Raw genomic sequence first — 24,137 nt, 5'->3', positions numbered from 1 at the left:
GCCAACAGGTGCATGTCCTCCGAGTCCTACAATTTTTCTTGCCCCAGGTGTTTTTGTTTGTTTGTTTGAAGTCCTAGGGCCTTGGGAGTCTCTGGACTTCCACTGAGATGAGTGTTTGCCTGTGCCTTCCCATAGAGAAAACAATGCACAAGCTGAAAATGGTATTTTCCTCTATGGCTTCATCAGAAGAATATGTGCACATCAAGTTATTTAAGATTTTAATCCCAGCACTTGGGATTTAATCCCAGCACTCGGGAGGCAGAGGCAGGCGGATTTCTGAGTTCGAGGCTAGCCTGGTCTACAGAGTGAGGTCTAGGACAGCCAGGGCTATACAGAGAAACCCTGTCTCAAAAAGCCAAAAAAAAAAAAAAAAAAAAAAAAAAAAAACTAAATATGAGTTTGAAGATCTTTCGGAGCGATGTGTGTTGAGTGCCTCCATCCTGACCTCCACCCATCCATCTCACGTTGCTAACGGCTGCTCTCATCGTGCCTGTGCTCACAAATCTAGAAGCAACCTTAAACATCTCCAATGACCTCGGATACACTTGGGGTTTCTTACCAAACCAAACCAAAAAAAAAAAAAAAAAAAAAAAAAAAAGATTTATCTTTATTTTCACTTGTGTGTGTGTGTTGTATGTGTGTGTGCACATGAATATTGGTACTCCACTGAGGGCAGAGGTATCAGATTCTCTAGAGGTAAGAGTTCTAGGCAGTTGTAAACTTCCTGACATGGGTAATAGAAACTGAATTTAAGTCCTCTGCAAGAGCAGCAAGTACACTTAACGGCTGAGCCACCTCTCTGCCTCCTTAATATAAGATATGATTTAAGACTGATTGTTGATCATAAGTATTCAAATTAAACAGCCAGTGGCATCTCTCCTCTGGGGGGTTGAGTTAGTTATAAAAGTTCAGGTTCAAAATTGAATTCCCCTTTGCACTTTCTCGGGCTCGAATTTCATTTCCCTCACTTTGATGAAGGCACAGCACTCTGAGTTAAGAATCACCTTGCTAAACTGGACTCTCTTCTCGGTTTTGTGAGCGCTATGAACAACACTGTCATAAAATCAATAGGAAAACCTCAGCTGTCACAGATCCTAAGCAACTCCGAGCCACAGAAATAACATGAACTGGCATTTCCCGAGTTGGAAAATGTGCTGTTTGCAGATGTACCCAACCGGCTTTAAATTTCCTGATCGCTGTGAGTGCAGAGGCCTGCCCCCACCGAGCAACTGAGATGCCGGAATCCGCTTTTCTCCTGGTTAGAGACCAGGTGTTCCCTTTCTTCTCACAGAAACAGCCACAGGAGCCGGCACAGCAAATTGAGATGTGGGACTCAGAGTTATTTCTAAGCTCTTCTAAGTTGGCTTTCGTAGAATTTATAACAGGATTTCAAATTAGGTATTTTTTTTTCTTTCCTGAACCAATGGGGAAAAAAAATTCAGATCTGGATTTAAAAGTAGAATTCAGAAACTAAGCACCAAACAGTTCCAAAGCCAGCCTGCAGGGCCACTGCCAGGGTACTGCAGCATCTAAATCCTGCAACTCCGAAAACAAGGACACACTTTGAATCGCCTTTGTCCCGAATTCCCCATTGCTGGAGACATGCACAGCCTTGATGCAGTTTGCCTCAGGAAGGCTAGCATGCCACTCAGAGGAGAAGAGGAATCCATGACTGGACCAACTCTGTTATCTGTGACACGGTGCTTTCTACTCAACTCGGTGGCCTGATTCGTGGGAGTTCATTTAAAAACCTGTTACTGGATGCACCTACTCTGGGATACATCCTACAGAAAACATGTTAACTCTCCCCAAAACTTTGTAAAGACCGAATATGACAAACTGTTAAGTGGCACACCGCAAATTATTTACACACGATTGGTAAAAATACTCTGAGAATTCTGTCAGAGTCTGTGCAGCAAATAACACAGTTGCCCGTTTCTACATCAAACTATCCATGTAAGTAAATAAACATGCATAAGAAAGCTAGAGGTAACTAGGCAATGGTGGCACACACCTGTAATCCCAGCATTCTGATAGCCCAGGATCTCTATGTGTTTGAGGCCAGCCTGGTCTACAGAGAGAGTTTCAGGACAGCCAGGGATACACAGAGAAATGCTGTTTGGAAAAGCAAAACCAATCAACCAAACAAACAAAAAAAGAAACAAAGTTAGAGGGAGATCGGACACCAGCAGGCCAAGTGACACAGCTTACTGTTTTATAGCTTAGATGTGTGACACTGGTCATTGCTAAACCGCAGCTGTTGGAGTCTGTATTTCCTACATCTACCATCATTAAGATCTCTGATTTGACAATGAAACCAGGTGGATTTTACCCCACCTCTAATTTGCTCAGCTTTCTGGTTGGTATGTTGCACCCACTTAGCTCTGAAAGAAAATAGAACAACCAGAGCTTCTGCAAATGGACAGGATTTCAAATCAGCCTCGTTTTACAGGCTTTCAGAAGCCACCCGACACATTCCAATTAGTCTTTTGAGACAGGGGCTCAGACCCAGGCTAGCTTTGAACTTGTGCCTCCCACGTACTGAGATCGCAGACATGCGCCGTATACACCCAGTTTATGCTGTGCAGGGAATTGAGCCGGATGCTTTGCGCGTGTCCGGCAGGCACTCCGTCAGACTCTTTCTTTGGCAACTTTGCTGGAGGGCTGTGGACACAGCAGAGTTCAACCATGATCATGGTCCACAGGCTTTCCTAGAACAGCAAGGGGAACAGAAGGGACAAAGCCCACGCAGGTACCAAGTCACTATTTCAGAAACAAGTGTTGCCAGTGAAAGTGGGACAGGGGGAGTCAGGATCAGGAACGTCATGCCAGCTGGGATCGGTTAACCTCTGATGTTTATGGAGACAGCTAACTGGACATTTGATCAGTTTGTTAGCCTTTCTTGCCATTATAGGAAATGACTAAATCCCATCCCACTCTGAGGTAAGGTGCTGCTGGGTGGAGGGGACGCTTTCCAAGACTGTCCTATCCTTTCTTCCTAGGTTCGATACAGTGTCCTCCTTGTAGCTAAGGCTGGCCTCAAATATTCAACGTTCGATCTCCTGCCTCCCACCTCCTAAATTTCAAACCAATGGTATAAAGCACTACACTTAATGAAAAGACCATCCTAAACCCTCATAAGGGCCTGGCCACCGGCATGTGCCCTCTATGGGAGTTCCCTAAGCTTTGTCTTAGCTACATTTTGCAGACATATCTGAGTCTCCAGTGATCTGTCTAAATGGCCCACAGTATGTGCCAGGCCACCAATTCTGGTACACTAACCCTTCTAGAATCCCTGTCCTTATCCAAGCAAGGCCCTAGAGAAGGCTAATTTTCAACCCTGAAACATACTATTCATAGTACAAAAATCATTACATCAGCATAACATACATGAAGTTCCAAGCTTAGAGATCTGAAATCCTGTGGTTTTATTCACTAGATGGGGAACCAGGTATGACATTCCCCTGCAGACCCAAGTTCTAGGCCAATGGCATAGAAGAAGGAAAAGTTTCAATGTCCACTTGCGAGAGTCGCTACATTTCTTTTTTCTCTCCCCCTTCCCGTCCCCCCCTCCCCCCCCCCCCCCCCGCCAGGTTTTCTCAGTGTATCCCTGGCTGTCTTGAATTCACATTGTAGATCAAGCTGGTCTCGAGCTCACAAACATCCGCCTGCCTCTGCCTCCCAAGTGCTGGGATTAAAGGAATGCACCAGCACACCAGGCCTGAGTTACTACATTTCTTAAAGACTCCAGAATCTCCACCTCTCTTTGCTTTCTCAATGTCTCTGTCTCTCTCTCTCTCTGTACTCTTTTTGGTCACCGAGAAAATACATCTTAAAAGGAACTCTTCCATATACATCTCACTAAGAACAGACATATCAGGCTATCTCTCCTGGGAAGTGTGAGCACTTGTTGGTCTCGGGGGTTAGGGGAGGAGTTTGGGAAATTCGACCTCTGCCTGCCCTTGCAAGTTGTGGGGTTGTAGATTGGCAGCCGCTCTGTGGAGGCAGGGCCAGGGGTAGCAGGGGTCAGTGAGGTTGAGAAGTATTCAAATGTAAATTTACACCTGAAAAGACAGAATGGAGTCACCCACTTGGGGGGTGATTTGAGTTTCTTGTGAAAACACGCCCTGAGTGCTTCCTCGGGAAAGATGAAAGTTGCAGTGGAGGGGAACAGTCTAGGAGTGATGGAGCCGGAAGAAAGGACGGAGCAGGGCAGCTTTGATGAGCAAAAGAAACGGGTTCAGCCACCGGTTGTAAATCTATTTCCAACTTTCCCTTTTCAGTGCAGTTTTGAGATTCAATAGCATGGTGGTATTTCTGCCTTACTAAATATTTGGAGGTTGTCTATGAAATTAAGAATATACAAATAAAGAAGCAGCCTATTTTTCCCCCTGACATTTGAACGGGTTTCCTCATCGTGTAATAGTTCCTTCTTTCTTTCTTTCTTTTTCTTTCTTTCTTTCTTTAATGATTGCTACCTACCTTGCTTAGTGGAATCCCCAAAGTACCAGTGAGAGGAGAGAGAGAGAGAGAGAGAGAGAGAGAGAGAGAGAGAGAGAGAGAGAGAGAGATCCACATTCCAACACTGCCTTCAACCTCAAATGACAGTAAAAGGTTCATTCAGACCCCAGGACCACACTGAGGCATTAATTAGGCTGATGAAATCCATGGAAATGTATGGATCCAGCATAATCAAGTTTCCACCGCAGACTACCGTTTAGGAATACGTGAGCAGCTGGGAGAATAGAAAGTACTGTTAGAGTTAAGTCATGCATGTAATTGAGTATATTTAACATAACCATTTTAATGACCAGTGATTAAAAGTGCATCTTACTTAAATGGTATATCCTCTGCAATTTCTTCATATCAACTCGATAATGTTCTCAGAAGGAAAAGGGGGGATACAAATTTCTAAACAAGATTTTTTTTTTTTTGAGTTTGGAAGAAAAAGGTCAGAAAATGAAAACGAACTGAGAAGGGAATAAAGAGACTTGTGCAGAACATCCTTATTGGGGTGCTAGAAAGAGCCACTTTTGTGAATCTTGTGCCCTGTCCAAATAAAGCAGTAGTAGGGATATAAAAGCAAATAATACATAATTTTTTTCTTAAAGATGAATACTTGATTACGTCCATCTGTGTGTGCACGCGTGGCTGGCCCTCCGGCTCTCACATGCTAAAATTCTTCTGATGTTGAAGAGATTCCCTAGGAATCCGGGGTGTTCACACTTCTGATTCTTCCAACCTGTAGGGTTGGTTGGTGTGAATAGAACCTGCCTCTAGGAAGAAGAGAGAACACACAAACAGAAACACCCAGATATGATTGCCCATAAGTAAACTGTCCAGAAATCTGGAAGGGGGGGGATGAACTTTTCAAACAAACGAGGGACCTGAACCCTCAGCCTACATATTCTGAATGGCAGAGTCTGCTCTGCTCAGTTCACAGCGACCAGGCCAGATAAGCGGTGGCTTCGTGAGTGGGACCATGCACAAGCCAGCCCAGTTACTTTTGTTATATGTTCTCAGCTTTTGTGCTCAAAAAACAAAAACCCACCAATGATTATGCCCGGGAAAGACAGAGGAGGACCCAGGCGTGCAGCTAAGAGTGTGTAAATAGCACGAAGAGCACACACCCATGCAGGCGCCATTAAAAGTGGGAGTTTGATCAGGCTGCCCAGCTCCCAAAAGTTGCTTCCCAACCATCTTTTTAACCTCTCTTCACTCCCCCTATTTCCACAGAGAGACAGTCTATTCTCCTGTTGAAAAGGAAGGCCACAGAGGGGCACATTGCCGAGAATGCCTGCAAGTTTGGCTGACACTTTTACTAGCTTAAGAGTAGAGCAGCAGTAAGGGAAGGGTGCAAGCACACAAAAGGACGTTGGCGCATCTGGATAAAATATAGTTTTAGGGGAAAATCATTTTGAGTCTCTCTTCCTCCAGGTAAGAGGCCTTCTTTGGTTTGGAGGGACAGGTCTGGGGATGTGTGGTCTCTGAGGCGTATTCTTGTCCTCAATGTGTAGTCTATAAATACAGCACAGGAGTAGTGCCAGGGCAGTCCGAGCTCAAGAATCTGAGCCTTGAAAGCATCTTTTCCTTCTGGCTATGGTGGCACTTAAATGATAATGTGGGCAGTCAAGCTGGGAGATTTATATCTTTTGGAAAGTAGGGCAAGCCAGATGGTAATAGCGTCATTAACACACAAACTTGGGACAGGCGAGTGAAGCTTGAAATCGCGAAGAGCTCAGGAGAACAAAGGGGGCTGCTGTGAAGAGCCCCCTCCGTCCCCCCTGCTGGCCAGAGCTATGAGCCCCTAGGTACTGGGGTCTGTTCCTGTCCAGAACTGGATGATAAACAGTGCATTCCCCATTTTCCTGTGTGACTTAGTACAGAAAAAAACTTTTCCAATAGGCAAACTTAGCAGTCATTCACGGGTAACCCTTCGTGCTCTGAAGTGGCAGGAGTGGACCTTTAATTCAAACGTGTGCCCCTCACACTGGTATGATAAGCCCTGCAACTGTTGACATGATAAAAATCAAAGTTCTGTTTAGTGTATATTTCAGACAAAAGTTCACCTTCCTCCCCTTATGTAAACACTGTGTGCAAACAAGACAAGTCCAAGAGCACGTCTTTTTTTTTTTTTTAAATTCTTTTATTTTGGTGTTGGGGTTTGGTGCCAAGGTGATGAAAGAAGTTGTGGCAACCTATGAGTTTTACTTTGGAAAACTTGGACGTTTGAGTCAAACTCTTACTGAATAGATACAGTTTTAGAAAGAACAGAGAAGATACTAGGGCAGTATTAAAGTAGTAATAATAATAGTGTTTATTCTAACCACCCCAACAGACGGTTCTGAGCAGAAAGTGCAGTTGTAACTGACAAGACAGAAAATTAGTAACTGTGTCATTTCATTAACACAAGGTAATACAATATGTACATACACACATACACAGTGCATTATTAAAAGGGAAAGCAATGTTCTTGACACAGACATTATGCCATACACAGCTTCTGGAAGACAACAAGCAAAGGTGACTGGGATCAAGCGTTGACTGGCTTGAGTGATACCTGCTAGCAACTAAAAGTTGAAGGACTACAAACTAAACCGAACATTTCCCTTTTTCTCCTTCAAAGCAAAACCGAAAACAGCTCCTTCCCTCCCCCCCCCCCCGCACTCTCAAACTAGAGCTCTTTAAAGACCCTGAGGACTTACGCTCAAGGCATTATTCAGAAAAAACACTGAGCCCTGTCGTTCGTCACAGGCAATTGTTAAAGGCTTTCAAAGAGCCGATCAAACGCAGCCAGAGTAATCTACATTGGAGTCCGGATGGTGGAGTTACGGCGTACACCTGCGGGATGTTTGCTGTCCATGCCCCTCGCAGAGCTACAAATCTTGATTAAAGCTCCCTGCCTAAGTTGCTCCCCAGTTTGGAAAGAGTTTCTTGGGACAGTTCACTTTGACCAGAGAGCTGTTTGGACACACCAGCCAGAAAGGGGTGAAGCCACCAAGGTGGGGAGGGACAGGGGCGGTGAACAATTCGGAAGGTCTGCTTCATTCACCCAAGTGTAGACAACAGAGATAGAAGTCCTGATACGGGGCTTTTGAGTTCCCGAGTCTCCAAAACTCCTTCACTGTCTTTGCCACAAGTTTTCGTTGTCCTAGTGTGTGGATGCCAATACCATTTCGTGGCTTTTCTTAATCTATTCCCACAGGTGTCCACGCTAGAGCTGGCCTCCAAACTCGGCCAGCACTCACTCCTTTTCTAGCACAAATTTTATCTTCTCCCCCCGCCCCCCCCATCCCAGAGTCCGTCTCTAGTTTGAAACTTTCGCTTTTGATTCATTTGTTTGAGATTATTTCCCCTCCTTTTCTGGGTTGGCTAGGTTTCCACTGCTTTTACTCTGAGGGGCAAAAGAATGTGAGGTTGTGAGAAAAGACGACGCGAGGGCCGGACAGTTGGAGGCGGGAGAGACGTCAGCGTCTGTCTGTAATCAGCTAGCAAGTCCCCAAACCCTCTGCAAGCTCTGTGCGACCCATTTGGGGGGTGGGGTGGAGAGGAGACTAACCGGCTGCCCGCAATGCCAAGATCAACACTCGGAGCGAATGTTATCAATAGACCAATTTTCTGCTCTTACCCGGGGCTTTTTTGTTTCATTCCTAAGTGGAGAGTGTCTGAGCTGCGCAAGACGCAACCGTGCGGAGGCGCTCGGAAAGAGAGGGCGCTAGAAGCGGGAGACGCAAATATGGAAATTAACTCATTAGGAAGGGGTGTGGTTAGCGCGAAGCCCCCTCCTCCATCCCTTCCTTTCTCCCTCGCTGCCACCGTCCTGGCTTGCTAAATATGAGATTACAAACAAACAAATAAAGCAGAAGCTGACTACGCAGCCCCAGATCAAGCACGCTCCAGATAATTCTCTCCACTCAGCGCCGAGGCCAGTTCTGCCACGCAGCACCCGCCCCTGTCGCCACCGGGGGGCTGCGGCGTTTCCTGCTCCATCTCCCGCCGCCCAGCGCTGCAGCGGGGCCGCCGTCACCTTTCGAAGGCGCAGCACGTGGTCCCAACAGCCGGCGGGGGTGCACGTTTTAAACCCTAAGACGCCAGCTTCAGCCACTGTGGCGCCCTTCCGAGGGCCTCTGCTGACCTCGAGGTTCTTCTGCAAAGGCCCTGGGTGCTGATGTGCTCTGGGGGAGAAAACAATCGAGCTTAGAAAAGAATGTTCCCGAGTCTCTGGCCTGGGTTCCCCCGCCCCCTGCGGTGCCGTACTCCCAGCGCGAGGTAGCAGTGTGCCAGGGCTCGGGTGAGACAAAAATTGGCACCAAGGCGGAGGCCTGCTTAGCGTCAGAGCCGGAGGTTGAGATATTAACAAAAGACGAGGTGCCTAAGAGTGAAGTCTGTGGGGTTGGACCGCCTGGGGTGCAAAATTCCGCGTCTAAATAAAATCGTAAGGGGTGGTGGTGGTGGCAATTAAAATGAAACAAAATGCGAAACTCGTCCTCAGTTGAGTGTTCTCCTTACCCACTATGTCTCATACAGTCCTGTGTCTAGGTCCTCAAAGCCAGGCTTAGTATAATGCCTGAGGCAAAAATGATACTTCTAACGGCTGTCCTTCCGGCGACCGGCCTCCCCGCCCCTGCTCCCATCCTGGTGCTCCCGCAGCTGCGGGCCCCTTGGAGGAAGGCTGCGCAGTCCCCAGCCTCCCGCTGCCTGCAGGCCACCGCGCCTCAATGCGGGCATTGTCCGCCGCGGGAGGGGAGGCCAGACGATCAACACACAGGAATAGCAATGCGCCCTACTCCTGTTAAGAGAAAGTTTCCAAATGTCCTCCTTGTGCTGAAATACCACTTTTTTAAAAAGTGCGAGTGCGTGTTTTTGTGGGCAAAGATTCGTTTTTGAAAGTCCACTCTTAATTCCACAACCCTCTTCACTTCTTTTAAGTTTTCAGAAAAGGAGAAAGTAGGCAGAGAAGTGACTGGATTAGGGGGAAGAGGAGGGGCAAAAACGCGAATATGTTTGGCGGTCAGTGGGACGGTTTTGAAATACCGGCAGTTGTCACCCAGGTCTGGTTCGGGGAAGCGGGGACAGATGCTCGGTTGGCCCGCGGAGTGGGAGGAGGGCCCCGGGGCGCGTGTACTGGGAAGCGTTTCGCACCTCCTGTTTATCTTAGAAAGGCGCGGAGGGGTGGGTGGGAGCGAATTGTTCCTTTTCCCCGTCAGGCAGTATTAGTTGACTAAAATGGAGAGGCGGGCACACACAAAAACAAAACCTCTGCAGGCTGCGAGTCTCTCTCCTCTGACCCGAATTCCAAAGGCTGGGGCTTGCCTCTCAGAAGACCCTAGCGTCCGCGGTCTTCTGACCACGGCAGAAGAAGCGGTGGAGGCCTTTGGGTGATGAGGCTCTTGTTCTAGCAGCGGGGGACGCCTTCCTTCTATGAGTGGTCTTCCTCGTGAGAGGGACTCTGGATACTCTCAGCTTTTCCCAGGCATTTGAGAAATAATGGCTCAAGTCCCTTGCCAAACTGTCTGAGACAAGTATATTCCAAGACCCTGCAATACTGATTCCGTTTAAAACAAACAAACAAACAAAAAACCCCACACCAGAACAAACTAAGACCAAACCAACCAACCAACCAACCAAAACAAAGCAAAACAAAACGCAGACCCCTGCTCCCCATGTCCCAGAGCCAAATTGACCGTAAGGGCGCCCAAAGGCTTGTGGCTATTTGCAAGTCGCGTTGATTTGGTGAGCTGACTGGATGCCTTAATGATAAATCCCCAATGTAGAGAGCCCGATACAAGCTCTAATTGCTGCTGAGAACTTCAGGTGGTTGCTAGGCTCCGTGGACCACAGCCACCCCAGAAAGCCTCCAACCGTGTGTTTGGATGGTGGGTAGAGGGGTGGGGTGGAGTTTCTACAGCTAGCGGTGCCCACATCTGCTGGGACTTCTATATCGAAGCTGTTCATTTACCGGAGCCAACTTATGAAACCTCCACAATTAGATCTTCATTGTCCTTCCCCCATAATACTGTCTAGAAAGAAAAGGTCTTCTCGGTCGGGGCCAATCCAACGAAGCGTTTGACGTTATTAAATAATAAAGCGATTGTGATTTACATTGTTGTTGAGAAAAAAGGCCAATTATCCACTGTTATGTTGCCATAAAGATCATATTAACTCGAATTAGTAATCAAACAATATGCGAGCGCTTTAAAAGTACAGCAGAACTGGGTGACAGCTACCGCGACGTCTTCACTTTCACCAGCAAACCCACCCGCATCGTCAGCCGCAGCAAAAGAGGCCGACACCACAGGCCGGAAAGGAGGGAAGAGAGCTGCGAAGTGGTGATTAACCGTGTCCAGTGTTAATTATTCTCAATTAATCCCAAGCAGTGCAAACCTTTCCTGGTTCTCTGCAAGTTCCCGTGTATTGGGGATGCTTTGAGGATTGCGCCTCTCTGCGAAGGAAGAGGCGCCTCGTGTACCTGCGGGCTGAGCAAAGGGGCTGGGGTGCAGGTGCACTCGAGAATGCTGCGCGTGGCGCGCGCGCGGGAGGCTCTCTGCCATCCCCACAGCTCCAGCTGCAACCCGAGGCAGACTCCAGACGTGGGCTAGGCCCACAAGCTTCCTTCCACCCCCACCCCTCCGTGAATCCTGCGTCTTCTCTACTCAAATCCCTCTCGCGCGCGCCCTCTGTTATTAGGTTTATAACTCTTTGCCCACTTAAATCTGTGCAGCCAACCAAGGAAATCTAAATAGGTTTGAGTTGCCCCTTGGGTACCGAATGGAGGCTTTAATAAGAAAGATTAATTGTGGGTGTGTACCGGCCGGAAGATACGTTAGAGCCTAAGCTGCAGGCGCTGTGGATGGGGGAATCGGGACGCTTCTTCTAGGCCTAGACTTTAAGTAGGCGCCATAGGCATACCCGCCATAAGGCCACCAGTAAGTGAGCTTTGTCTCACTCTCAGACATCTCTTCCTGTGATTCGGGGGTTTAACAGAATTTGGTCTTTACTATCAATGCCTTTAAGAACCATCCGGGAGCACTCGGGCCTCACTTCTTATCCAGAGGCGAGCAGGGGGGTCGCGTCCTTCCTAGTCCCACTGAAGTGTTTAAGTGAATCATAAACAGGTTTTACTGAGAAGGAGTGTTGGAAAGTTGATGTTTTTCTTGGCTAAAGGGATGTGTTTTAACTGTATGTAAACAGTAAGTAATTCTCCTCAGCACAAACGGGAACATCTATTAGTTGGGACCACCTTGGTGTCACCCTCTTATCACAGGCTAGGGTGGTGCTGAGGAAAGTATCTTGTCTTTCCCTAAATCTTCAGATCCAAAACCAAAACCCGGGCCAAACCGGGGGTGGGGGGGGTGGGGGTGGGGAGGGAGGGAAGGGTGTTCAAAGAAGGGCCTGACTGCCAAGTTCCCAGTAGCCTCTCACTCTTAAATAATTCCATTTAAAACTTGCTGCACCCGGGCCCGAGCTCACACCAGTGTGAGAGGAAAACTCTTCTAACGTCTGCTGGTTGCCAGCAAGGGCAGCTAAAGGGTGGTCGCATTGCAGTCCAGAGTTTTAAAACAGTTGCCGCCTTTGCTGACCCCCTTCTCTTCCTCCCCACCCCTCTCCCCAGTAAAACCAATTCAAAAGGGGACAGGACTGTGCTCGGCAAGATTAACGTGCCTTCATTTGTAGGATTAGCCCTCTCATGCCGCATAATAAAATACTAGAGGTCCTTTTACATTTAAACAAATACACGAAATTCATGCCTTCTCTCCTTTCCTGTTTGATCTCACAGGACTTGCAAGACCCAGGCTTGGAACCTAAGTAGTCTCAGAAAAACTTTTAACTTAAGAGTTCTCAGATCCTAGCACATCTGGGCCTCACAAGCATTGATATTGGGGGAGAGCAGAGAGATCCGCTTACTTTTAATATCTACAGCAATAGATTTGAGTTTGGAACTCACGATTAAAAGTCTGTTTGTTCCTCCCAGGGCTCATGGATTTCAATGCTGACCATAGGAACCACAAAATGTTCATTAAAGGAACCTATGCAAGGCTACTGTATGGCCACTTTGTCGGTTCAGAACTGTGGATGGGGGAAAGTATGTACGTGTGAGCCGATGTCACGCTGGCCACCAGTGTGTGGTCTATTGTGGGAAATGCTGCTTTTTGACTGAACAGAGGGCCCCCTCCCCCTTTCCCAGCTCTGCTGCACCTGCAGTGGATGAGGGAGTCCCTGCCATTCAGCCCATCGCAGATTGTTCAAACAGAAGACATCTCTGACAGCACTCAATTCATTACATTTCTTCCTGCTTTTCAAACCAACACACACACACAAAATGAGTATTGCCAGCCAGTGACAGCCAAAAAAAAAAAAAAAATCTTAAAATACTTTATATGCAGCTAATTTAGAAGCTCACACAACTAACCATGAAATATTTTGTGTCCTTAACTCGGAAAGCTTCCTGGGGCTGAGTGGGGGGATGGGAGGATTACCTGATTTTTTTTTTTTCCCTATTGAAACCTACCTCCATAGTTTATATGGAAATAGTAAGTTTGTAGAATGACATTGCTTACAGGGCAGGGAGAACTTTCTACAGGGATCAAAGCAGAAACATTCGAGAGAGAATTGGTCCTGATTAATCTTAGCAGAAGGGCCCACCTGATACATACTCATAATTTATGCTGAGGAACCAGCTTGCTAAGAGAGGTAGGGTACCCAAGTTCCTGGAGTAGGCTGCTGAGGAGCAACAGGGGAAGTACTGGAGCCCGAGGTGTGAGCTAAACATTTAAATCAATTTCCTGACAACCACGCCTTACCTCCAGATGCCCAGGTTTACTTTGCCATCTTGGATTCTGGAATGATTTGCACTATTTCACAAAGCTGCTGAGAGGGCGGTTGGAAAGCTGGTGACAGTGTTAGCCTAGTTTACCAGAAGTTGTAGTAAACACACTGCCAAGAAGACTAGATTTTAAGGCATCTTCCCTGGAAGAGAGGAGACAGGGAAACAAGCAGAAAGGGGACCTTGAGAGACAAGCTTGTTTCAGTCCGACTGGACTGTAGTAACCATATGCAATAGCTCAGATAGAAGTGTTGGCTGATTTTGTCGAATCATTATTTGGTGAGATTCTGGGCCCAAGTCAGATTATAAAGTCCAGTTTCCAGCCCATTCACCTTGGAAGGGAATTCAAAAACTGAAATTGATTTAAGGGTAGAAAATAAATCCTGGGTAGCGCAATTCCAGGAACACCAAAGGATGTCCATCCACCATTGGCTCTGCCCATCTTAAACACACCCCCGCTACCAAATGTTTTCCATCTTTAACTCACCCAGGGGATGTCTATACTCAGTGTTTGACTCTAACGTGTTACTGTTCTTATTTTGACAAGGGTCTAATGTAGCCCTGGCTAAAAGCTGTATAAATCCCAAGGAGTGGAAGGTATGGAGAATGTGGACGTGGTAAGCTAGAAGCAACTGTTAAAACCACCATGACATCAGAAACAGAAGACTTTAGAAGTCTAGCTTCAGGAAGGCTGAAAACAGACAAGCTATGGTGCGTCTAGAAGGACCTCTGGCCTAATTCGATAAGAGTCTGAAGACAAAACAAAACACAGCTGACCAACTTATTCTGATCTCAGAATAAACTCTAGCTAGCAGGTCACTCAACTCTGAAAACACACATAAAGGGAAAGAGCCCTGCTGTAGAGGCATGTGGGCTGCGTGTGAGCAGATCGGGGGGTTATTTATATGAGAGATCAGCCATTTGAATGTTGGGGAGCCAGGGACCTCCAAAACTGGACCTGTTAGTGTGATGGAAGTCAACTTTACTGGCATGACCAGGGACTCTCTGGTGTTTCCTTTCCTGCATAGGCCTCCCAGAGTAGCTGCAGACCCTGACATCACAAGGTGGGGGTAGGGGCCTTACCCTACTCTGGTCTTCGTGATTAGAATGCTAGGGGAGAAGTCACTGGTGCTTCTAATACTATCGCCATTTTATTGCCCCTTGGGGGTTGGAGACAACTCCAGTTATAACCGCCAATATTCTTCCTTTCAGAAAGACAAACGCTGATGGCAGAGTTTCAAAGTGACTTCCCAGGCTAACCCTAAGTCAGAAGGGGGTGATAAAGAGGTGAGAAGAGTGACCCCCAAGACTAACACCACTGCCTAGGACCCTAACAAGAGCCAGCCAGGATCTTTGTATACAGCTTTGAGACTACTTTGGCACGTGCTTCCCTGTCTCTCACCTTCTGCTAGACAAGAGAGTTCATTTCAGGCTCCAATCAAGCCAGTAGTTGTAAGGGTTGTGGGGGTGGTCTTACACAGCCATCTCTACTTCACACCTTAGGAAGTGAAGGGTTGGCTCATCCAGACCTGCTTCCCCCGCCCCTCTAAAAAAATTTTTTTTCTCTCTACCAGTGCTTTCTGGCTCTGGTCTTGGGTGGGAAGAACCCAGTATGGCTTGCCTACAGGCAAAGGACTAGGGTAAGACGTCAAGAAGACAACACCTAGGCCAACAATTCTTGAGGGTCTGAAGCCTATAGCCATCTTTGAGGCCAGGAGGTCAACATACAGAGGGTTCGGGCTCTCACGCAGGAGGTAGGGGACTCTGTAACAGCGGCACAGTACCAGAAACTCATAACTTTCTTAGGTGCAGGGTTGCGGGAGGGCAGAGACACTGGGAAGCCCTCCGCAGCTTTTTGAGGAGTCTCTGGGGATGGGGGGCCTGGCCGCGGTGACGTCAAGTCCTAGCCAGTCCAAGTTAGCTACCAACTCCAGTCGGTACCATGCCACAGTCTCCAGGCTTTGGCCCTGCAGTCCCTTCCCTTCAGGCAGCCTGCAGGAGGCTGGAGAGCTTTTAGCTCAGCTCAGCCCTGCCGAACCTGGGCCTGGAGAAGCAAAAGTGGTTCAAAGCGCCGAAATCTTTATACATCCGTGCCCACTTGACTCGCTATAGACAAGCAGATGGGGTCATAAAACGAATGGCCCCTCCGAGCTTTGAATCACCTGACCTGCCTGCCAACTAGAAAAACTACCTCTAGTCCGAACGCTGGCCCAGAAGCAGCAAAAATAATCTCTGCATCCCTCAACTGAAAAAAGATTACCGCTTGCTTTTGGAGAGGAATTGACACCCGCGCCCAGGAAGTCCCGTTCTACCAAAGTATAAAATACAATCTATCCGGAACCGCACACAGAAAGAGGGCTCTGACTAGAGATATCCCTGCTTACCTGCGTACTCCAGTCTCTCCAAGAGGGGTTTCCTTAGTCAAAACAAGAAAGTCGAGTCGTCCATTATTTTCTAAAGGCCACAGAAGGAAAATATCCTCGCGGAGAATAACAATACTAGAGCTGACCAGCATCCCTAGACGAGAGAAGGCTCCCGGCTGGTGTCACGAACACATTTCCGGGAAAGTTTTTTTTTAATAGAAAATAATTATGAAAGACGTCGACCTAATCCTGCAGTTTGAGCCATTTCCCTGTCTTTGGAAAGCGCTGTTGAGCTTTTTATTTTAAATTTCCAGAGGCTGTGAGCCTTTGGACATTATCCAGACTCTCACAGTGAAAGCCAGAGTTTTCCCCTTCTTTAAGGGATCCATCTCCTAGATAGAGTCCCTAGGGAGAGGCAGTCAGACATCTTTCAAGTCAGGTCAAAAAAGAAAGCGAAGAACATGAAGTCAATCCCCAACTCCAGGCCCAGGTGGAGCCTGAAAAGAAGTCTTAGCTCCAAGAGGAGGAGAAGCAGCCGAAAACAAACAAAAACAAACCAAAGAAAACCCCCCACAGAGATGCAAATTATTTTAAAGTAATAGTAGTGTGGGGTATAGGAGGACTGTGAGTTCCAGTCTTGGCTAAAACACAGTAACAGCCGAAAGAAACTCCGCGAAGAAAAATATGAGTGTCTATTTTTCAAAACTTTCAAAAGCAAAGAATGGGGGGAGGGTGTAGAGAGAGAATAATGCTTTCAATCACAAGATAAACAGACACACAGACAGACAGACACACAGACAGATAAGAGATGCCAACTAGCAGGTGATCAGGCCACAGTCAGACCTCAATTTCAGAGCAGTTAGCTATAAACTGTGAGCAGTGAAAAAGTATAAACCTCGCGCGCACAAAGGCACGATTTAATTTCACTCTTCTAATGGTTCTAAATGAAGACCCCAGCACCACACAGTTTAGTAGTAGTCCTTGCCCCTCCCACCCCCAGGCGCTGATCAGTTCCCTTTTAATGTGAGAAAACTGGCAGCTCAAACCCAGTCAATGGAGCGCCTACAACAAAAGTTCTGAAAAGCTGAATGAATCGGGCTGTAATTACTACCCCCCCAGCTTATCTCTTATTCATTCAATTTATATTATTGTGAAGGAATCTTACTCTCAAAATCATTCGATTACTACTTTACCTAGGGTCATGGAGGAACCTGTGACATGGCAGGAATGTGCCCCCCTTACAGTATTCAGACCAATAGGAGAAGGGGGGACCACCTTGCACCCCAATTTACTCTGCCATTACTAGAACTCAGTATACTAAGCCTGGTGCCTTCCATTTCAATCCTTTGCTTCTATTGCCAAACAGGAATATGTATCCTACCTACGTTCAAAGCCTCACAGGGAGGGGCTATGAAATCCTCTGACTTTGCTATTTAGACAAGGCAGAGGTTATATGAAATGCCACCCAGTTTGCCCCCACACCACAAACTCTAGAAGATCTTGCTAGACATGGTGATAAAATGAACATAACTATATTGTTTTTCCTTTTAAACTAAAAATAGTCGATGAAATGGGGAGGGGGGTAGTATTTCTTCTTTGGCCCTGGAAAACATTTCATTGGAAAAAAAAAAAAAAAGTCAGCTTGGGCATGCCAGGGCTTCACACACCTTTCCATTTGAGATGCTTCTGATGGACAGTCTCGGGAGGTTTCCCCACTGCAAGAATGTGTCGCTTTCCAGAAATAAGTACAGCTATTACATCCAAATCTACTAGCAGTCTAAATAATTAATTGAAGCATTGCTCTTTGACCTTGAAAAGTCCAGTAGGGACACATTTATAGTAATAATACCTCCGAGTGAGTCCTTGTCAAATATTCATTTAGTGGTTAATGTGAGCCATTTTCCCCTGGGATGGTCTGTGATACCAGCTTCCCGGCATTGGCAGAGGAACCTTGTTAATCCAGTCCCGCTCAGCAAAATATGTTAACACTTTTTAAGATATGAAGGGGTGGGTGTGGAAGAAAAGATGTAGCAAGAACAGATTATATGCTCCTCCTGTTACAGATTTCTCGTCTGTGTATAAAGTCAGAGCAACATTTAAAATTCCCCCTCTTGACTGAAAATGAAGCCTCACTGACCAGAATAAAATTCCTAGGAAAGAAGTTGCAGGCAGTGACAGCAGCAAGCCTTCTCTGGGTAGGATGATGACTTTATCTCTTTTCTTAAAAATAAAATTATTCTTAAAAATTACTTGCTTATTAATATTAGCCTAGGTATGCAATTACACATCTTGAGAACTGTTCTTCTTAATGAGATGGGTAAGGCGGCGAGAGAGTGTTCCGCAGCTGCAGTTTATCTGAGCGTCTATCTTTGCAAACAATAGTTCGGCCTCTTCTACTTTTAAACTATTTGGTTTGGAGATATGGTGGGATAAGAGGAAGAACTGGGCTTCTTCTTTTTTTTTTTTTTTTGCATAATGATAATCGTTTAAATGAGTTCAACTCTCAAAAGTGCTCTTCTATCTTGCAAAATATTTGAACCAGAGCATCTCCTCAAAGTGTTTGATTTGGGTCAGATACACTGAGCCCTTTTCTTGTTCCTTTAAGTTGGGAGGCTGAGTCGGGTCAATTATTGTAAACTTTATACATAACTGTAAGATATATTAGTTTTAAAATATTTACATTCTATACTATCCATTGGTTTGAGTTCCGGGAATATCCTCCCCTCTCCCCTAGCACCAACGTTTGCTTCTTTATTCAAAGTTTCTTTTATTCCTATGTGTGAGCAAGAACAGCCGAATGTGCTCATTACCACGTGAATAATCCTATATGCATCACAATGGCTGGCCGAGCCCGGGGAAATTCTTTTAGAGTCTCTGCATTAATTAGAGGGGAAACTGCCTAGCTTGGACTGGGAACTGAATAAATGTCCCTTCCCAGTACATACCCCTAAAACGAAAATGAAGAAGTAAACAATCCACTATATACCCGAAATGAAACGACCGAGAAGAAATATAAACACAGAAAACAAGACCTTCATAATCCTCCACGAAACATTAGTATCTCAAGAAAGAAATTACTTTCTTGCAAAAGAGGCAACACAGGCCTAGAGGCCGAGAGAACTGGCTGCGGCTGGTACCCAGCTGAAGGGCAGAGAGCGCCAAGGAATCCTAACTTCTGCAGGGGTGCAGCGAGAGGACACTCTAGAAATAGAGAAACAAGGCCGAACTCATAAGGACGCTCCATTTCTTGTTCGTGGTGCCTTTGGATAGAAGACCGAAACTAGGAGCCAAAAATAAAATAAAGTAAAATAAAATAAAAATAGCAAAGCGGGCCAGCGGCCTCGGCTACGCCAGAACCCGCGGGTTAAAGACCACGGCGGTTCCCCCAACTTTTCCGCTCCAGCCGAGGACGTCGCCAGCCTCTCTTTACTTTTCCTGGGGCAAAAGAAAACAGCAAATCCAATCTCGTTTCCCCACCCTCTCTCCTCCCCCTCTCTCTACTACTGTAGTAAAACAGTTAACAGATCAAAAGCACAATCATGTCCAAATGTGATCAGAGCGCACAATGCGAAATATCTACCTCGGAGTCGAGAGCTTTCTTCTGTAATATGTCTGTTGCCTGGCTTCTCTTTTGCGTGTAACCAGCTGCAGAGATTATCCGATTTGGGACTACAGGCTTGGACCCGCGCTGCCAAATTAAGAAGTGGAATCCGGAGTGGGGGGTGGGGGAGAAAGGGGGGGGGAAATAAATAAATAAAAAGTCCATGATAATTAAGGGAATTTTGCAAGCCGTTCGCTTTTCCCTCACCCCAAACAGGAAAACGTAGAGGACAAAGTTTATGAAGTCAGGAAACAAAGACAGAAAACCACTTGTTTCCTCACACAATGGCAGGGCCAGAGTCACCCAACCACCTACCCGGCGTGTCTACTTTGTAATTATTCCGATACAAGAAGCATCATTTTCCCCTATAAACCACATTTCAAAGGGCCATTGTGTTGTGAAGAAAATGAAAACCAGCCCAACCAACCTGGTTCTGCTTTGGCTCACTACCCCATCCGCTAAGCTACACGAAAAATTTCAGAATTGACTCGTTCTTGCAACAAGTGCTACAAGAGAGCTTAAGCCCACATCGGGCTTATTCACGCAGCTCAGGAAAGGAGGGGGCGGACTTACAATATATGCCCCTAGTTTCTATTCTAGAAATGTCAGCGCATTTCAGTTTCCCGTTATTAATCATCCAGCCATCATTTTTTTTCCTTCTGCAGTTAACACTAACAGACATTGCTGGCAATATCAAAAACTCGGTTGCTGAACAAGTTAACCAGTTCCCCAAGAAGTTATGTATAAGCAAGCATGCTAGCCAAAGAAATGAAAGACTCAGGCATAATTTCAGTGTCCATATTTCAAAAATTTATTTATCTCAAACTGTGCATAATGGAGTAAAAACTTAAGTTGAAAATGTAGCTGTTATAAGGATGGTATTAGTTCAAATATGTACATGGATTCTCGGCAGCCTGATTCCAGTAACAGCCGAATCTTTTAAAATACAACTACGGAAAATAAAAGGGGGAAAAAAAAACCTTAAAATATCACAATTTACAGAAATATTACAAACCATAAGAAAATATTTCAAACACAGTAACTCCATATTTTTTATGTGAACAAAATGAAAGGGTAGAATTGAACAAAAGCTATTATAAATTACCAACGATATCAACCTGTATGGACATTTTTTTTTTTTTTGCCTTTAACAGTAAGTTAAAAATTTAGTACAATCTAGAACGTTTGTTCTAAACAAGACCACGAAAATGGTCCTGCCAGTACTTGCTCTCATGTTTTCCTTTTGTACAATTTTAAAAGTAAAATGTTCAAATCCGAATAAACTCCTTCCTTGTTTGTAACGGTCCTAAATTTAAGCTGCAGAATCAAAACCCAGCAAGAACCCTTTCCTCGAAAAATATTGGCAAATTCTCAGCTTATAAACAATGGACATTTGATTGCCATGTTTATCTCGATAAATACTGTACAAAAGTTGCTTGCAAATATTAAAACTTTTTTTTTCATCGCCCGGAGTCTAGCTCTAAATATTACTGGTAAAGACTTTTGCGAACTCCCTGCGAAGCGCCTAACGATCCACTAGAACTTAAAAAAAAAAAAAAAGTTTTGCGTAGTTTTTTTCCTCCAGATCTATACATGGTCCGATTCCCCCGCCCTCCCAGCCGCCCTCAGGTTTTCTCTGTACAAAAATAGTCCCCCAAAAAGAAGTCCCAAGATCTCTCATAAAAGTTTTCTAGTCGGCATCACGGTTTTTGCGTTAATTTGGATGGGATTGGTGGTTTTTTCCCGCAGCTGTCATTTTGCTGCGGAAGATTTTTTTTTTTCCTTTTGAGCATATCAGATTTTTCTTACTCTCCTCTTTGCACCCCTCCCAATTCCCTTGTATCTCTTTGAAAATATCTCCCCTTCTCCAGTTCGCGGTCCGGCCCTCACATGTGCGACAGGGGCAGTGTGCCGTTAATGGCCGTGCCGGGCACCGGGCCGCTCTGGTAGTGCTGGGCCATGTGCAGTCTACTGGGCGCAGCGGGCTCCGGCACCTCGGCGCCGGGGAGGTACATGCTGATCATGTCCCGGAGGTCCCCGGCCTGGCAGGGCGCCCTGGAATGGGAGGAAGAGGTAACCACGGGGGGGCTGGAGCTGGCCTCGGACTTGACCACAGAGCCCATGGAGCCCAGCGCCATACCGGGGGTGCCCTGCTGCGAGTAGGACATGCTGTAGGTGGGCGAGCCGTTCATGTAGGTCTGCGAGCTGGTCATGGAGTTGTACTGCAGGGCGCTGACGTCGTAGCGGTGCATCGGCTGCATCTGTGCCGCGCCGTGAGCGTTGAGGCCCGGGTGCTGCGGGTAGCCCAGCTGCTCCTGCATCATGCTGTAGCTGCCGTTGCTCCAGCCGTTCATGTGCGCGTAGCTGTCCATGCGCTGGTTCACGCCCGCACCCAGGCCGGCGCCCACCCCAACCCCGCTCGCCATGCTGTTCCCGCCGGGGGCCAGCAAGCCCCCGGGAAGCGTGTACTTATCCTTCTTCATGAGCGTCTTGGTTTTCCGCCGCGGCCGGTATTTATAATCCGGGTGCTCCTTCATGTGCAGAGCGCGCAGCCGCTTGGCCTCGTCGATGAACGGTCGCTTCTCGGTCTCCGACAAAAGTTTCCACTCTGCGCCCAGGCGCTTGCTGATCTCCGAGTTGTGCATCTTGGGGTTCTCCTGGGCCATCTTACGCCGCTGCCCCCGGGACCACACCATGAAGGCGTTCATGGGCCTCTTGACGCGGTCCGGGCTGTTCTTCTGGTTGCCGCCGGTGGCCGCCGCCGTGGCGTTGCCTCCTCCGCCGCCGCCCCCCGAAGCTTGCTGCGGGCCCGGCGGCTTCAGCTCCGTCTCCATCATGTTATACATGCGGGCGCTGGGCGCGGGCGCGGCCCGCCGGCGGCCGCCAACCCTCGGCCCGGCCGGGACTGCGGGGGCCGCGCGCGGGGGCCGGGATGCAGGGGCCGCGGGCGGGGGCGTCGGCGTGCACGGCCCTGCGCGGAGATCTGGCGGAGAATAGTTGGGGGGAAGCGGAGCTCGAGACGGGCGAAGTGCAATTGGGATGAAAAAACAGGCGCTCTCCTCCTCGGGCCGCCGCGATTGTTGTGATTAGTTTTTGGAAAGGCTTAAGCCCCGGGCTCCAAACTTCTCTCCTTTCTTTCTGTCTCCTCTTCTTTCTCCCAGCCCTAGTCTTAAAGAGGCAGCAAAGTACTTTTCCCTTTTTGCAAACACTCTCTTCTCTGCCTTGACAACTCCTGATACTTTTTTGAACAAGTTAATAGACAACCATCCATGTGATGGGGGCTGTCAGGGAATAAATGGGTTTCCGGCGGCCAATCAGCGAGCGCCGGCTCCTGCGCCGGAGCCCAGCCTCGCCAGAGGGTTTTGCATGAAAGGGGGCGGGGCCTGCCGCGCCGCCGAGCCGAGCCCAGCAGAGCGCTGTGCCCCGAACCGCGCGGGGGAGGCGGGCCCGCTGCCTGTAGCCGGCCGCGGGGGAACCTTTGTATCCCCCCCGTTCTCAGCAACAGGTCACGGCGCACGCCTGTTCGAAGGAAGTGGGTAAACAGCACCAAGACGACAGCTCCTTTCCCCCATGCTACGGAATATTGGCTCTCTCTTGGGTACATAAGGGTGGATGGGGCGCGGGAAGCTGGGGCCAGGGTGGGGCGAGGCCCATGGGTGGTTCAGGGCGACCGTCCAACTAGTATTTCAGGAAGCTGGCAGGGCCGGAGGTGGTGTGCCATTGTTCCTCCGCTCATCCGCGGCAAAGCTCTCTGTCCCAGCCCCTCTTCCAACCTTGTTGCCAACACCCAGTCACCCCCTCTTCTCACAGTACAGAGGAGAAGTTAGACCCAAGCCTCAGGCCTCTGTGCCCTCCTGGCTTCCGCGTCATCGGCTCGGTTCTCAAACACGAGTCCTCTGCCCATGTGGCTGACTGTAGAGCAGAGAGAGCTAGGGCCAGGCCTTGTTCACAGCCTTCTCCTAGGCCGACTCAGGTGAGGCTCAAGGAACCACAGCACGTGTCCTCAACCTTAACTCCCTCCCCCACCAATCTGTCCCATCCAAAGGGTGCAAAGGCAAAGCTTGAACTCTCCTCCCTCTTTTTCTAACCCTCAACCCCGACACTAGAGGATTTCAGTGGTGGCAATTTCAAATGAGAGCTCTGGGGAACGACAAGAATCAACAGAAAGAAGCTCCAGAGTGCAGGGGATGGGGGAGGGTCACGCAACTTCCTGGCATCCCACCGCGAGGCACGGAGGTGGCATTTGGGCTGCGCTAGCAAACTCCCTCCCACGCAGCGTTCCCAGGATGGGGCAGCGCTGCCCGCATTGCCCCTGCTGACTGGCACGGTGGTAGCCGCGAAGGCCCGGCCGAGAGGCGCCGGGGCCTGGGAAGCGCGCGGGGTCCAGATGTACAGGTGTAGGCGGCGAGAGCAGAGAGAAGGCCCGCTGAACCCGAGGGGTCGGGACCGAGCAAGCCCAGGCTGTGGGAGAATGGGCTGGGGGCGGGGGTAGGGGCTCAAGAATCTTGCCCGCCCAGGACCCGAGAGGGTAATTTTAGCCGATCTCCCATTGTCCAGACGTAAAGATTTCAATCGGCAGGCGCTCAAAAAGCTCAGAGCCACAGCACCACGTCCGTTACAAATAGGTAGTTTTGTTTCTCTTGTTGTCGCTACACGGAGTCAAACAAAGCCCCGTCTAAGTTTCCTTCCACTCTCTTGTTGGAACCTTTGTGGCTAAAATGCACTTGGGTACAAAAGAGGGGAGAAGGAAGAAAGTCCCTGATGCCATTTTTTTTTTTTTTTTTAAATAAAGAGCTTAAACCATCAGGGTTACTTATTTTCTTTCTTTCTTTTTTTTTTTTTTTTTCTG

General features: G+C 47.8%; 1 protein-coding gene and 1 long non-coding RNA gene across 5 annotated transcripts in view; both read right to left on the bottom strand.

Moving 5' to 3' along the window:
* Positions 1–24,137, bottom strand: part of LOC117707754 (uncharacterized) — a 464,176-nt gene that overhangs the window by 5,645 nt on the left and 434,394 nt on the right. The gene's annotated exons all lie outside the window — the stretch shown is intronic.
* On the bottom strand, positions 20,076–22,373 carry Sox2 (SRY-box transcription factor 2). Its single transcript, XM_034501276.2, has one exon. It carries the CDS (start codon positions 22,132–22,134, stop codon positions 21,175–21,177), a length of 960 nt encoding a protein of 319 aa, XP_034357167.1. The 5' UTR covers positions 22,135–22,373; the 3' UTR covers positions 20,076–21,174.

The sequence above is a fragment of the Arvicanthis niloticus genome, chromosome 4, assembly GCF_011762505.2.
Source record: "Arvicanthis niloticus isolate mArvNil1 chromosome 4, mArvNil1.pat.X, whole genome shotgun sequence".
NCBI classification, from domain to species: domain Eukaryota; kingdom Metazoa; phylum Chordata; class Mammalia; order Rodentia; family Muridae; genus Arvicanthis; species Arvicanthis niloticus.
The sequence above is the reverse complement of the archived record's forward strand: the minus strand, read 5'-3'. Positions and strand labels throughout refer to the sequence as shown.